The sequence below is a fragment of the Salvia miltiorrhiza genome, chromosome 6 (assembly GCF_028751815.1).
Source record: "Salvia miltiorrhiza cultivar Shanhuang (shh) chromosome 6, IMPLAD_Smil_shh, whole genome shotgun sequence".
In the NCBI taxonomy this organism is placed as follows: domain Eukaryota; kingdom Viridiplantae; phylum Streptophyta; class Magnoliopsida; order Lamiales; family Lamiaceae; genus Salvia; species Salvia miltiorrhiza.
The window spans coordinates 15,478,061-15,493,164 of NC_080392.1; the positions used below are offsets into that span (position 1 = coordinate 15,478,061).

General features: G+C 37.3%; 2 protein-coding genes across 2 annotated transcripts; both read left to right on the forward strand.

The window, feature by feature from the left end:
* Positions 1 to 829: 829 nt before the first annotated feature.
* Positions 830 to 8,991, forward strand: LOC130990558 (protein FAR1-RELATED SEQUENCE 5-like). The gene is made up of 3 exons (XM_057914780.1): positions 830 to 1,589; positions 1,653 to 1,779; positions 8,565 to 8,991. The coding sequence occupies exons 1-3, from the start codon at positions 830 to 832 to the stop codon at positions 8,989 to 8,991; spliced, it is 1,314 nt and encodes a 437-aa protein (XP_057770763.1).
* Positions 8,992 to 9,895: 904 nt separating this feature from the next.
* On the forward strand, positions 9,896 to 11,200 carry LOC130990559 (uncharacterized). The gene has a single exon (XM_057914781.1). The coding sequence runs from the start codon at positions 9,896 to 9,898 to the stop codon at positions 11,198 to 11,200; it is 1,305 nt and encodes a 434-aa protein (XP_057770764.1).
* The last annotated feature ends 3,904 nt before the right edge of the window (positions 11,201 to 15,104 follow it).

Consider the following 15,104-nt stretch of genomic DNA (forward strand, 5'->3'; position numbering starts at 1 on the left):
AAAGGCATAAAAATCTCACAAAGATATTAAAAAATAAACTATTCATCTTTCTATCTTCATCCCAAATTAAAATCACTTAATAATTATGAGATTGAATACGTGAATTAACACTTCTAATTTCCTTCAAAACTGTGAGTTTCATAAAAAAAAAAAAAAAAAAAACATGGCTCAACAACAAGAAGTTGATGATCGTATTTATGAATTGTTTGGTACTAATACTGAAGATGAAACAATCGACGACGATACTAACAGTCCATAGCCATTTGATGAGATGTTGGAGCATGGACCTCGATCCGGCATGGAGTTCAACTATAAAGAAAGTCTTTTTGAAGCCTATCAAACATTTGCAAAGGTACAAGGTTTTGGCGTTTCAGTTCGAAATTCAAAGAATGATAAGTATTTCATGATATCTTGTAATAGGGGCCGGAAGGAATTGTTATGAAATATACAAAAAAAAAAAATCAATTGTCCTGCTCGTGTAAATGCTATAAAACGTGAAACTGGTCGTTGGGTGATTTCGACTGTGCATGCAAACCACAATCACGAACTTGATCCGAGTTTATCTAGTTTTATGTCGGGCCATCGATATCTTCCTATGAGCATGAAGATACAGTTAGAATTTCAAGATATCGGAGGTGTACAACCGTGTAAGAATATAAGACTAATGGAAGCTTTGGCTAGTGGTCCACAAAATTTAGGAGCAACATAAAAAGATTGTCGAAACTACATTGTTCAGAGAAGAAGGTTGAGACTCGGTGTAGGGGATGCTGGTGCAATTCGACAGCTGTTTCTAAGGTTACAAACCAATGACAAGAATTCTTTTCATTTAATGGATGTTGATGATGATTGCAGGCTCCAAAACGTTATATGGATTCATCCACGTAGTAGAGCTGCTTACGAGGAATTTCACGATGTCATTAGTTTTGACACGACTTATCTTGTCAATCAATATCAAATGCCATTGGCAACAGTGGTGGGAGTTAACCAGCACAACCAGTCGATTTTACTAGGATGTGCATTATTGTCACATGAGACTGACGAATCGTTTAAATGGTTTTTCAAAAATTGGATTGTAGCAATGAATAACGTTTATCCTATGACAATCTTAACAGATCAATGTGAAAGTATTGGAATTGTTGTGAGGGAAGTTATGCCAAACACTGTCCATCGATATTGTCTATGGCACATTGCGACTAAGACATCTAACAAATTCAAAGGGGTGGCAGATATGAAAAAATGTGTATCTGATTTCTACAGCGTGGTATATGATAGCTTAAGTATTGCTGATTTTGAAGGTGGATGGAATCAGTTCTTGACTGAACATGATCTTGGAAATAATAAGTGGCTTAAGGATCTATTTAGTCAAAGAGAATATTGGGTCCCCATATACTTGAATCATATGTTTTGGGTTGGAATGGTGTCGACTCAAATGAGCGAGTCTATGCACGCTTTTTTTGATGGTTATATCAATTCAAGGAGTGCGCTGAAAAGATTTGTGGAACAGTATGAGGTTGTTGTTACTGATAAAATCATGAAGGAGATGAAGGCTGACTTTGAGTCTAAATGTGTGATCTTAAGGCCTGTATCAAGTTATAAATGAGATGAGCAATTTTTAGTTGTGTACACTCGTAATATACTTCTTATATTTCAAGAGCAAGTCCGATTGATATCTAATTGCAATGTGCAAGAGGTTATTCATGACGGAGAAGACGATGCAGTTGGAGTAGAGAAGTACGAGGTCTTGGAGACGTGCATTTTGCGTAACCGGTTTCATAAGCAGTATACTTACATCGTGGAGTATCGTCCGGGTAGGAAGTATATCAAGTGAAATTGATGTATGTTCGAGTTTAAAGGAATCTTGTGCACTCATATACTGTAAGTTTTATGTTACAAAAATGTTGAATCGATGAACAAACGATACATACTAAGAAGATGACGGAAGGATGTTTATAGGCCGCATTATAGTATCTTTTTTGCAAGTGGATATCCTCACATGACAGAGAAGTACAAATTGTTTCAAGAAGTGGAAAAGGAATTCTTAAAATGCACAGATATGGCTTTCCAGAACCCCGAGTATATGAACTACATCAAAGATACATGTAAAGAGATGCAAAATAAGATGGCGAACTGGAATCCGATGGCTGGTAGTACATTTGATTCTGTCCAGAATTTAGAAGGAACCAACTCGGGATTTCGTATACGTGATCTTTCTATCACTCGTTGTAGAGGAAGGCCAAGAAAAAACACATTCACATCTAGAGGAGTTGGCAAAAGGGGCCGTGGTTGAAACTTAGATGGTGTTGTTTCTTTTGGTTTTGCATTGTTCTATTTTGATAGTAATTTATGATTTTTTGAAACAAATAGTTTATGGTTATTATTGATGCATGGCTAGACTGGATTCTAGTTTCTTAAAACAAGTAGTTTATGGTTCTATTTTTTTTTTTTCGTATATGTTTTGTTTGGTTGCTTTTATTTGGATGGCTAGACTGGATTGTTCTTATTTTGTTATGGTCTTGCTTTTTATTATTTCAAGTCTGTAGTAAGGAACAAGGACCTATTTTTCTTTTCGTATATGCATGACTGGACTTATTATTTTGTTATGGACTTGCTTTTAAATTAGAATTAGTGATCTCTATTGTAGCTATATAAATTGATGAATTATATTTTGAAATGAGATAAGAGACCTTTTTATGTCTAATTGATATTAGCGATCTCTGTTCTAGCTATATAAATTGATGAATTATATTTTCATGCCATTTAACTTCAATTTGTTGTTGTCAAAGTGATTCGAGCTGGTTCAATGCTTTGGTTCATTTATAGTGATTAAAGTTCATTGCTTTGGTTCATCATAACAAATTAATTTTAAATTCAACTAAACATGAGATGGTGATTAAAGTTCATTGCGTTGGTCTTGCTGGAAGTCTTTTGCTTGGACAAAACATGTGTCTTCTTTGCCTTATTTCTCATCTTTAGTTTCAGTGAAATGAGAACCAAACAAAAAAGTCTTGAGAATAAAAAAAAATTGCATATGAGCAATGTAGGATTCAAATGTTGTGGCATCCGCATGAGTTCATTGTTATCAAAGTATTAATACTTAGAAATAGTCGTTTAACTTTTTTATTGTATTTGGGGCATTTCGTCGAGCATTTGGCGGAGCACTACAATCGTATTTTTTTTTCGCATGAGTTCAATTATATTTTTTTTTTCGCTCTTCTCATACTACTCAAATTGGTTGCAACCGCCATTTACAATTGAACTATTTCAAAATAATTTCATTTTAATATTGGAGGAATTTGAATTCACAACGGCAAGCTAGAATTTGATAAATACTCCCTCCGTCCACAAAGATTATATGTTTATTACTATTTTCGTCCGTGCACAAAGATTGTGTATTTTCCTTTTTTAGAAACCTACTTTATATTTTAAACCTCATTAATTCAGACTCAATTATTTACACAATACTCACCCTTTACTACAATTTGGTGGGCCTTATACTACCCTTTAACAATAAAATCACATCTTCTAACCTTTTTATTAAAACTCGTGCCCTCCACTCCACCACACACTCTTTCTGGACGGAGGGACTATGAGATTAGATAATTAGCAACTAATGGTTTCTCATAGTGTTGTGCTCTAAAGAAAATGAGATATTTGTTCTAATTTAACATTCCATTTTAAACCCTAAATTTTCTTCTCTATATATACGTATTATTCACCTCATAGTTTTTTTTTTTTGAATCTTTTCATTTCCTAACTATTTTCTTTTACCAATGGCTCCTTCTCCCAGACGTTCGTCGAGATTGTCACACATTCCACCCCCCGCAACCACACATCCACAATCTTCTCCCTCCAAGCAGCTCGAAGAATAATCACTTCGGAGTGGACTATCGTCCCTCCTTCTCTACAAACAGTGCAAATGTTGTACTTAAACCTACACCGGGAGCTGCGTCTGGAATGACGAGATTGATACCATAATTGCTAGAGAATAGTTGAATCCGGTTGAGGCTGAAAAGTTCAAAGATACTCCATCCATTCCCTCTCACCAAGTTCTATGAGAGGTTCTTAGAACTTAAACTTGAAGCACGCGATTCGGATTCATCTACTTAGGTTGATGATGAGTTACATTGCTTTTGTTCCGGGGGACTAGTAGTTTTATTTTTTATGTTTTTGTTCGTTGTTAAGGATATATGAGTTTCGTTATTTTGGTTTTCTGCATTTTCTATTTGTAGTTCCTTGAACCCCTATTATTAATTAAGCTTGAGTATGTTATTCGCGTTTGTTTTTGGATGCTTATTATTTATTCTCTAAAGATTTGGTATTAAAAAGATAAATAATAATATGAAATGACAAACTCTAAAATTCATATAAAATTGGAGCTGACAAAATTATTTAAGATGGCATTAATCGATCCTCAGAATAAAGAAGATAAGTAAAAGAAGTTTTTTTAATAAAAAAAGAAGAATAAATTTATCTGGTTTGGTGTGGTTTCTTTGTGGACGGAGGAAGTATGAGATTAGATAATTAACAACTAATGGTTTCTCATAGTGTAGTGGTCTAAAGAAAATAAGATATTTGTTCTAATTTAAAATCTCCATAACAGTTGAATCAAAACTCTAAATGTCTACTATATTAACATTCCATTATAAACCCTAAATTTTCTTCTCTATATATACGTATCTTTGATTCCATTGTTTATTCACCTCATAGTTTTTTTTTTAATCTTTTCGTTTCCTAACTATTTTCTTTTACCAATGGCTCCTTCCCCCAGACATTCGCCGAGATTGTCGAACATTCCACCCCCCGCAACCACACCTCCATAATCTTCTCCCTCCATGCAGCTCGAAGAATAATCACTTCGGAGTGGACTACCATCCCTCCTTCTCCACAAACAGTGCAAATGTTGTACTTAAACCTACACCGGGAGCTGCGACTGGAAGGACGAGGTTGATTCCATAATTGCTAGAGAATTGTTGAATCCGGTTGATGCTGAAAAGTTCAAAGAAACTCCATCCATTCCCTCTCACCAACTTCTACGAGAGGTTCTTAGAACTTAAACTTGAAGCACGCGATTCGGATTCATCTACTTAGGTTGATGATGAGTTACATTGCTTTTGTTCCGGGGGACTAGTAGTTTTATTTTTTATGTGTTTTTGTTCGTTGTTTAGGATATATGAGTTTCGTTATTTTGGTTTTCTGCATTTTCTATTTGTAGTTCCTTGAACCCACTATTATTAGTTAAGCTTGAGTATGTTATTTGCGCTTGTTTTTGGATGCTTATTATTTATTCTCTAAAGATTTGGTATTAAAAAGATAAATAATAATATGAAATGACAAACTCTAAAATTCATATAAAATTGGAGCTGACAAAATGATTTAAGATGACATTAATCGATCCTCGGAATAAAGAAGATAAGTGAAAGAAGTTTTTGTTAATAAAAAAAAAAAGAAGAATAAATTTATCTGGTTTGGTGTGGTTTCTTTTGCACGGAGGGACTATGAGATTAGATAATTAGCAACTAATGGTTTCTCATAGTGTTGTGCTCTAAAGAAAATGAGATATTTGTTCTAATTTAAAATCTCCATAACAGTTGAATCAAATCTCTAAATTTCTACTATATTAACATTCCATTTTAAACCCTAAATTTTCTTCTCTATATATACGTATTATTCACCTCATAGTTTGTATTTGAATCTTTTCATTTCCTAACTATTTTTTTTACCAATGGCTCCTTCTCCCAGACGTTCGTCGACATTGTCGCACATTCCACCCCCCGCAACCACACCTCCACAATTTTCTCCCTCCAAGCAGCTCGAAGAATAATCACTTCGGAGTGGACTACCGTCCCTCCTTCTCCACAAACAGTGCAAATGTTGTACTTAAACCTACACCGGGAGCTGCGACTGGAAGGACGAGGTTGATACCATAATTGCTAGAGAATTGTTGAATCCGATTGATGCTGAAAAGTTCAAAGATACTCCATCCATTCCCTCTCACTAAGTTCTAGGAGAGGTTCTTAGAACTTAAACTTGAAGCACGCGATTCGGATTCATCTACTTAGGTTGATGATGAGTTACATTGCTTTTGTTCCGGGGGACTAGTAGTTTTATTTTTTATGTTTTTGTTCGTTGTTTAGGATATATGAGTTTCGTTATTTTGGTTTTCTGCATTTTCTATTTGTAGTTCCTTGAACCCCCATTTATTAATTAAGCTTGAGTATGTTATTCGCGTTTGTTTTTTGATGCTTATTATTTATTCTCTAAAGATTTGGTATTAAAAAGATAAATAATAATATGAAATGACAAACTATAAAATTCATATAAAATTGGAGCTAACAAAATGATTTAAGATGACATTAATCGATCCTCAAAATAAAGAAGATAAGTGAAAGAAGTTTTTGTTAATAAAAAAAGAAGAAGAAATTTATCTGGTTTGGTGTGGTTTCTTTGTGGACGGAGGGAGTATGAGATTAGATAATTAGCAACTAATGGTTTCTCATAGTGTAGTGGTCCAAAGAAAATAAGATATTTGTTCTAATTTAAAATCTCCATAACAATTGAATCAAATCTCTTAATTTCTACTATATTAACATTCCATTATAAACCCTAAATTTTCTTCTCTATATATACGTATCTTTGATTCCATTGTTTATTCACCTCATAGTTTTTTTTTGTTTTGAATCTTTTCACTTCCTAACTATTTTCTTTTACCAATGGCTCCTTCTCCCAGACGTTCGCCGAGATTGTCGCACATTCCACCCCCCGCAACCACACCTCCACAATCTTCTCCCTCCAAGCAGCTCGAAGAATAATCACTTCGGAGTGGACTACCGTCCCTCCTTCTCCACAAACAGTGCAAATGATGTACTTAAACCTACACCGGGAGCTGCGACTGAAAGGACGAGGTTGATACCATAATTGCTAGAGAATTGTTGAATCCGGTTGATGCTGAAAAGTTCAAAGAAACTCCATCCATTCCCTCTCACCAACTTCTATGATAGGTTCTTAGAACTTAAACTTGAAGCACGCGATTCGGATTCATCTACTTAGGTTGATGACGAGTTACATTGCTTTTGTTCCGGGGGACTAGTAGTTTTATTTTTTATGTGTTTTTGTTTGTTGTTTAGGATATATGAGTTTCGCTATTTTGGTTTTCTTCATTTTCTATTTGTTGTTCCTTGAACCCACTATTATTAATTAAGCTTGAGTATGTTATTCGCGTTTGTTTTTGGATGCTTATTATTTATTCTCTAAAGATTTGGTATTAAAAAGATAAATAATAATATGAAATGACAAACTCTAAAATTCATATAAAATTGGAGCTGACAAAATGATTTAAGATGACATTAATCGATCCTCGGAATAAAGAAGATAAGTGAAAGAAGTTTTTTTTTAATAAAAAAAAGAAGAATAAATTTATCTGGTGTGGTGTGGTTTCTTTGTGGACGGAGGGACTATGGGATTAGATAATTAGCAACTAATGGTTTCTCATAGTGTAGTGCTCTAAAGAAAATGAGATATTTGTTCTAATTTAAAATCTCCGTAACAGTTGAATCAAATCTCTAAATTTCTACTATATTAACATTCCATTTTAAACCCTAAATTTTCTTCTCTATATATACGTATCTTTGATTCCATTGTTTATTCACCTCATAGTTTTTTTTTTTTTTTTTTGAATCTTTTCATTTCCTAACTATTTTCTTTTACCAATGGCTCCTTCTCCCAGACGTTCGCCGAGATTGTCGCACATTCCACCCCCCGCAACCACACCTCCACACTCTTCTCCCTCCAAGCAGCTCGAAGAATAATCACTTCGGAGTGGACTACCGTCCCTGCTTCTCCACAAACAGTGCAAATGTTGTACTTAAACCTACACCGGGAGCTGCGACTGGAAGGACGAGGTTGAAACCATAATTGCTAGAGAATTGTTGAATCCGGTTGATGCTGAAAAGTTCAAAGATACTCCATCCATTCCCTCTCACCAAGTTCTATGAGAGGTTCTTAGAACTTAAACTTGAAGCACGCGATTCGGATTCATCTACTTAGGTTGATGATGAGTTACATTGCTTTTGTTTCGGGGGACTAGTAGTTTTATTTTTTATGTTTTAGTTCGTTGTTTAGGAAATATATATGAGTTTCGTTATTTTGATTTTCTGCATTTTCTATTTGTAGTTCCTTGAACCCCCTATTATTAATTATGCTTGAGTATGTTACTTACCTGTTGAATATTGGACCGTAGATGTTAATACTGGAATAGGAAGATCGTTTGGATCTCTTGTCAAAGTTGACGGTGTCACGACAGGGGAGTGAGGTTGGTCATTTTGCTTGGATTCTTATTGAAATTGATCTTTATTACCTTTACCGGAATATATTATAGATGAATGCCCGGATAACTCATTTTATGTGGAGTTTAGCTTCGAGCAACTCCTTGTATATTGCTCTAATTGCAGGATTACAGGGCATTCGATTGATAGATGCAAATGATCTCAAACTAATTATGCCCCTACTTCGACCCGGTTGCGGAGGCTAATAAGCCAGTCAAGAAAACTCCTGTGAACTGTGTGTAGGGGGGATGACGGATTTCAAGGAGTTAAACCTCGAAATAACTGGAAATCGAAGCCTAGGCAAACTTTCACTGAAACGAAGAATAATTTTGTGGTTTTGGAGCATGAAGATGAACATGTGATTCTTGATCATAGGCCGAATTTATTGAATGCTCTTTTGGTCCCTTCTACTCATGAGGATGATGAGCATATTGAGCAGATGAATGAGGTGGAGTCTGAGTTGGATTCTTCAGTTGATGTGGAGATATTGGCTGGGCGGGATTCTTCTCCTGTTCAGCGGTTAGATCGTCCCTCGCGGAAGGAACAATTGTCTATGAGGGAAGGTCAGGCTAGGTGTGTCTTTCCTGAGCGAGAGCAGTCGGCTGAGAGACAGATGGATGGCAAGCTTCTCCTAATCTTGAGCGTGATTCGTCATTTGGGAAGTCGGTGAATAGTAGGGGGTTGTCGGCTGGGAAGGTTTCTCCAAATGGGTGCCATCGTGGGGATATGTTTTGTGAGGAAGCTGATGTTGCAAATCATTTGAGAAATCATATGGATGATGTGGAGGCTAGAAGGAAATATGAGCTTTACTTGGAGAATAACTTGAAAGCACAACATACGATGGAGATCCTTAGAAATCAGAACTGATTAGATCCGGATCCTATGCCTCCGGCTAAGAAAAGGGGTAGACCTCCTGGTACGGGGCGGAAACAAGTTCAGCCGATCGTGAATGGCATTAAAAGGCGTCTTCGCCATGCAAATCCGGTTGTTCCTCCTAACCCTGCATCTGTTGAGCTTATTAAAGAGGAACTGTATAAAGCGTGGGAGGTAGGGAAAGCACCGAGGGATTTTGCTATAGTTAATCTTCATCCAGTGCGCTCGTCATGAGTAATGTGGCTTCTAAGAGTTGGGCTGATCGAGTGGAAGCGGGGGATCCCCCAACCACGAAATCTTCTTGAGTTCTGATGAATGTCTTAGTTTGGAAAGTCCGAGGTCTCACGGATGAATCTAAACTCATCTTGAAAGAGCATTGCAGCTTTTTTTCCCATTTGGCAGTGGGTTTAATTGAGCCCAAGTCTGCTTTTCATAAAACAAGTGCTTGGTTTTGGAAGTCCATCAATCTCGTTCCTTGTTTTCAGAACTCTAGAGTTAATAAATGTTCTAATATTTGGCTTTTCACCCACCCGGATGTGACTTCTTCTATTATTTTTTCGTCTGAGCATGCCATCATTGCTGATTGTATTTGACGGAGTTTAGATTATCGGATTGCAGTGGTCAATGGGGCGAGCACTCATTTGGATCGTCGGGTTCTTTGGCTGGATCTCCCGCAATACATTGATGGGAACACTATTTTCATGGGGGACTTTAATGCTGTCAAAGGTGCGCATGAGCGTAGTAGTGACTGTCTCCCCAATACGGTTGCTTACCAGGATTTTTGTGACTTCATTGATGCTACTGGCTTTATCGAGGCTCCCACTGTTGGTCTTAGATACATTTGGTCTGGCAGACTCTTTATGCCTTCTCATGTGGAGTCTAGACTGGATCGGGCTCTTTTTTCGGCTGATTTTGCTTCGCACTGGCATTCGATTCATTCTCAGGCTCTCTGTCATTTGACTTCAGATCACTCCCCTCTGGTGTTGGCTTGTAGTCTCCCTCCCTCTGCTCGGAGATGTTTTTTTCGCTTCTTGAATATGTGGATCCTTCACCTAGAGTTCCAGGAGATGGTTCAGAGTTCCTGGGACTCGGAGTTGTCCATCACTTGTCCTATTTTTTGGGTCATGTCCAAGCTTAAACGGTTGAGAAATAGGCTCAAGATCTGGAATAAAAGCACGCTTGGGAATATGGATATGATGATTATGGAGACTCATCAGGAGCTTCTAGACATTCAGAATCTCATTTCTTCTGATGGCTATACTGATGATTTGTTTGACAAAGAAGTTTTGGCGCAAGCCAAGATTAATATTGCTCTCTCTAGAAAAAGCGAGCTCTTGCGACAGAAGAGTCGGGTTTCTTGGCTGCAGGATGGGGACCGCAATACAGCTTTTTTCCATACTCTTCTCCGTTGTAAGAAGAAGCCTCTTATCATTTCTCATTTGGAGATTAATGGCTCTATGGTCTATGATTCGGCGATTATTGGTCAGCATATTGTGGATTATTTCACGCAACTCTTCACTGGTTCTCAAACTTCTCAGTTGGGTATTGCTGCAATTGAGGTTATCCTGGATCATTTGGTTTCGGATCAGCATAATGCAATGTTGTCCAGAATTCCGGATGATGATGAGATCATCACTGCTGTCTTTCAGATAGATCCTTATAGCTCTCCTGGTCCTGATGGCTTCACTAGTAAGTACTTCCAATCCTGCTGGTCGATCAAGCATGACATTTGGAGAGCGGTTCGCACATTTTTCGAGAGATCTTATCTTCTTGCGGGTCATAATGCGAACACTCTCATTCTTATTTCCAAGAAAGAGGTGGTGAGTACGGTTGCTGATTTGAGGCCTATTGTGATGTCGAACTTCCTCTTCAAGATTATTTCGAAGGTCCTTGCTACTCGGTTGAACATTATTGCTGCTTGCTATGTCTCTCCGAATCAGTTTGACTTTATCAGTGGAAAATCTATTCATGATTGCATTATGTTGGGTTTTGAGGGTGTCAATTAATTGTATGAAACGTTCAGGAAGTGGCTTAAACATGGCTTGCAAGATTGACATAAAAAAAGCCTTTGACACTCTGAGTTGGGAATTTTTGTTGAATGTTCTTCGAGTTGTTGGTTATTGTGAGAGATTTGTTGGCTGTATTGATATCATTCTTAGATCGGCTAGACTTTCGATTCTTTGCAATGGGCAGCTTCGTGGTTATTTCGCTTGTTCCCAAGGAGTGAGGCAGGGGATCCTCTTTTTTCTATTCTCTTTGGGATTGTTGAGGATGCCTTGAGTATGCTCTTCCACAATTATGTGACTTCGGGTCACCTTATTCCTATGCAGATGCAAAGAGGAACTCATTTCCCTACTCATCTGCTTTATGCTGATGACATCCTGGTCTTCTGTAAGGCCTCTGTCGACAATGCTCAAACTCTCCATCGCATCTTTGACTACTATGGTTCTATATCGGGGCAGATTGTTAGTATGGAGAAATCTCAGATTTTCTACTCGGACCGGGTTTCCTCTTGCACTCAGCGTCAGATTGCTCATTCAATTGCTTTCTCTAAGGGTTCGTTTCCTTTTACTTATTTGGGGGTTCCTATTTATCGTGGTAAAGTTCGGGCTTCTCATCTCTGTAACATTCATGATTGTATTATTCAGAAGTTGCCAAGGTGGAAAGGGATGCATCTCTCCATGGCGGGTCGCATTTGCCTCGTTAAGTATGTTATTCAGAGTTCTCTCACTCATTCCATGATGGTTTACTATTGGCCTCATTCTTTGCTGAAGGAGCTGGATACGAAATGCCGTAATTTTATTTGGAAAAGAGATATTCGTAAGACGCCTACTTGCTTGGTCAGTTGGAATCGACTCTGCGACATCAAGGCTGAAGATGGTCTTGGCATTCGCTCTTTCACTCTGATGAACAAGTGTTTTCTCATGAAGTTGGCCTTTCAATCATTGAAGTCAGGTGAAACCTCTTGCTGCACCTTTCACGGTTTGGATGGGTTTACGTCAGGAGATTGATGGTTTGGTGCATGATTCTTATAGTTATATTGGTAATGGCACTTCCACACATTTCTGGATGGATGATTGGCTTGGTTATCGTCTCTTCGATAAATGTGGCATCCCTTACTTTTTGCAGAGCATTCTCGACCAAATGGTTGCCGACTACTTCTTTGACGGGATTTGGCATTTCACTTAGGACTTTATCAATTCTTATCCTCTGTTGGTTTGTGATATTATGCTCCTTTCAATTGGCTCTGGCTCAGACATTCAATTTTGGAAGCCGTCGTTGCAGGGAAAGGTGACTGCCGCTCTAGCCTTTGCCAACAATTGCCAGAGATTCCCGACGGTTTCCTGGGGCTCTTGGATTTGGGAACCTTTCATCCCGGTGCATCGGTCCTTGGTTTGTTGGCGTGTGCTCCATAGCCGCATGCCCACTTTTGATCGCCTTATTAGGCAGGGCCTCATCATGCCGAACTACTGCCCTTTCTGCCTCGCGGCTAATGAGAGTATTGATCACATCTTATGGTCTTGTTGTGACACCCAAATCCAATTTAATTTTAAATGAATACACACGCGGAAAAACATGACTATAAATAAATATTTAATGTGAAAATAAAGAAATAAATATCTTATTTTAAATTACTTTACTAAACATAACATTTTTAAGTAAAACTAAATTCAAAATATTTGAATCGTCATTCGACCTTCCACGCGCCTCCGGCTTTTAAAACCTGAAAATGTTGAATATGGGATGAGCATACAGAGTACACTCAGTGTGGGAACATGCAATCATTGTCCATGTTAATAAAATGGTTAACACATACGCACTGCACTGTACTGATAACTGAAATTCGCACGGTGGCATACCAAGGACTTTAATGTCCTGGACCCATTGAGCGGGCCCCTGGCGAATAGGTTGCAACCTTAACTCTAATATGAAATCGCATTGTGGCATACCAAGGACGGTGAAGTCCTGGACCCATTGAGCGGGCCCCTAGCGATATAACTGAATTTACAACACATATGACAAACACATAATATTAAAATGGATAAAGATTAACCACAGCATGTACTGAAATAAATCTCACACCTGAAACTTGAGCTTTGAAAATTAACTGCAAGAATTTAAAGTTCACGTCCTAATCGCGCCGCACCTAGTCAGATAAATTCAAATAATAAAACATAAGAGCCTAATTGAACTTTAATAATAATAATAGTTTAAATCTTAAGAAATTATTATCATAAAATCGTTTAAAAATCATCAATTTAATAAATTATAAAAGAGTTTATCTTATAAAAAGATTTGGGCTCAATATTTAATTAAAATTAAGTTCAAATTAATAATCCAAGCTCAAATATAATATCAATGACACTCTTTATAAAATAATAATCCAAGCTCAAATATAATATCAATGACACTCTTTATAAAATAATATACAAATGCAAGCCATTTGATAATATATATTAGTCCCATAATTAACCAAATTATAGTCCAATCATTTTAAATAAAGGGAGCCCAGCCCAATAAATTAAAATCAAATAGGGCCCAAGCCCATTCTTCCCTTCACCCTAATTTAATCACACTCGCACCCTCTACACACGCATTTCACACAGCTCACCCTCTCTTCAGCCCTCCCCCCTCTCCTCTTCTCGGCCTCCTGCCGCCGCCACCAGACGGCACGCCGCAGCCGGAGGCCGGGCGCTCTGGCTCCCTCTGTCCCTCTCCTCACCGCGCCCAGCCGCGGCCGGTCATTTCTCCGGTCGCCGCCTTTCAGCGCCACCACTCCGTCCATGCCTCCCACCTCTCATCTCCTTCTCGCCGACAACAGCCACGGTAATAGCAGCAGCTGATCGGCCCGCCACCTCCCTTTCCAGATCTGGTGCCACCACTGCTCCTGCCTCTCTCCGCCGGCCGCCGTGGCGCACGCAGCGCACGGTGAAGCTTTTCAGCCGGTTCCCCTTCGCTTTCCCAGCTCGGCAGCAGCCACTCACCCACTATTTCCCCTTTTTCTTTCACTTCTTTTTATTCTTCTTTTCTTTTAATTATTCATGCTAAAAATATATGGATTACTACTGAAAGGAAAATGATTAGTGATTAGGTGTGTGCTTGTGATTTTTCTGAATATATATATATATAGAATGTTCATAGCAATAATTGTAGTTGCAGCGATGTAAAAACAGGAAATGATAAATTGTAGTACTGAAATAGAAATTTCATAGATTGAAAATTAATACCATGTTGATTGATCTGCAGTTAGAGAAAAAAAACTTGGTTATCTCGAAGTATAGTTTTTGCTTTGTAAAATTTGCAGAGATGGAGTAGAAGATGTATATATATATATGATGAGCATAAAAGTGGATAAATGAGAAAAGTAGGGCGGTTAGATATCTAATAAGAAGGAAAATATGGCGATTATAATTGATGGCTTGGAGGCTACGTAAAACAAATGTAAATAAATAAAATAGGTAGTATATTTTGCAGATACAAAAAAAAAATAAAGTGTTCAAATCCTTGCAATCATTAATTAATTACAAATGTTGAAACTTAAATAATTGTTTTAGAATCATTGCACAAGAATTTGGGCCATGAAAGAAAATTATTATTAAATTATAATTAAAGGCCCAACATTTCAATTATATAGGCCCAAAATAAAGAATATTATGCAAATATTGATTTTTGACTAAATCTTAAATTAATGTATTTGAGTATAAAATAAATTTCTATTGCTAAGAACATAATTTATAATTCCAAGTAATTTATCTAAATAGGGGCGCGACTAGATGCATGACAAACTCGACTCATATATATATATATATATATATATATATATATGTATATATATATATAGTATATTTTAATAACTCGAAACTTTAATAATTTTCAAATAAAAATTGCAAAGGAAATAAACGATTTTGG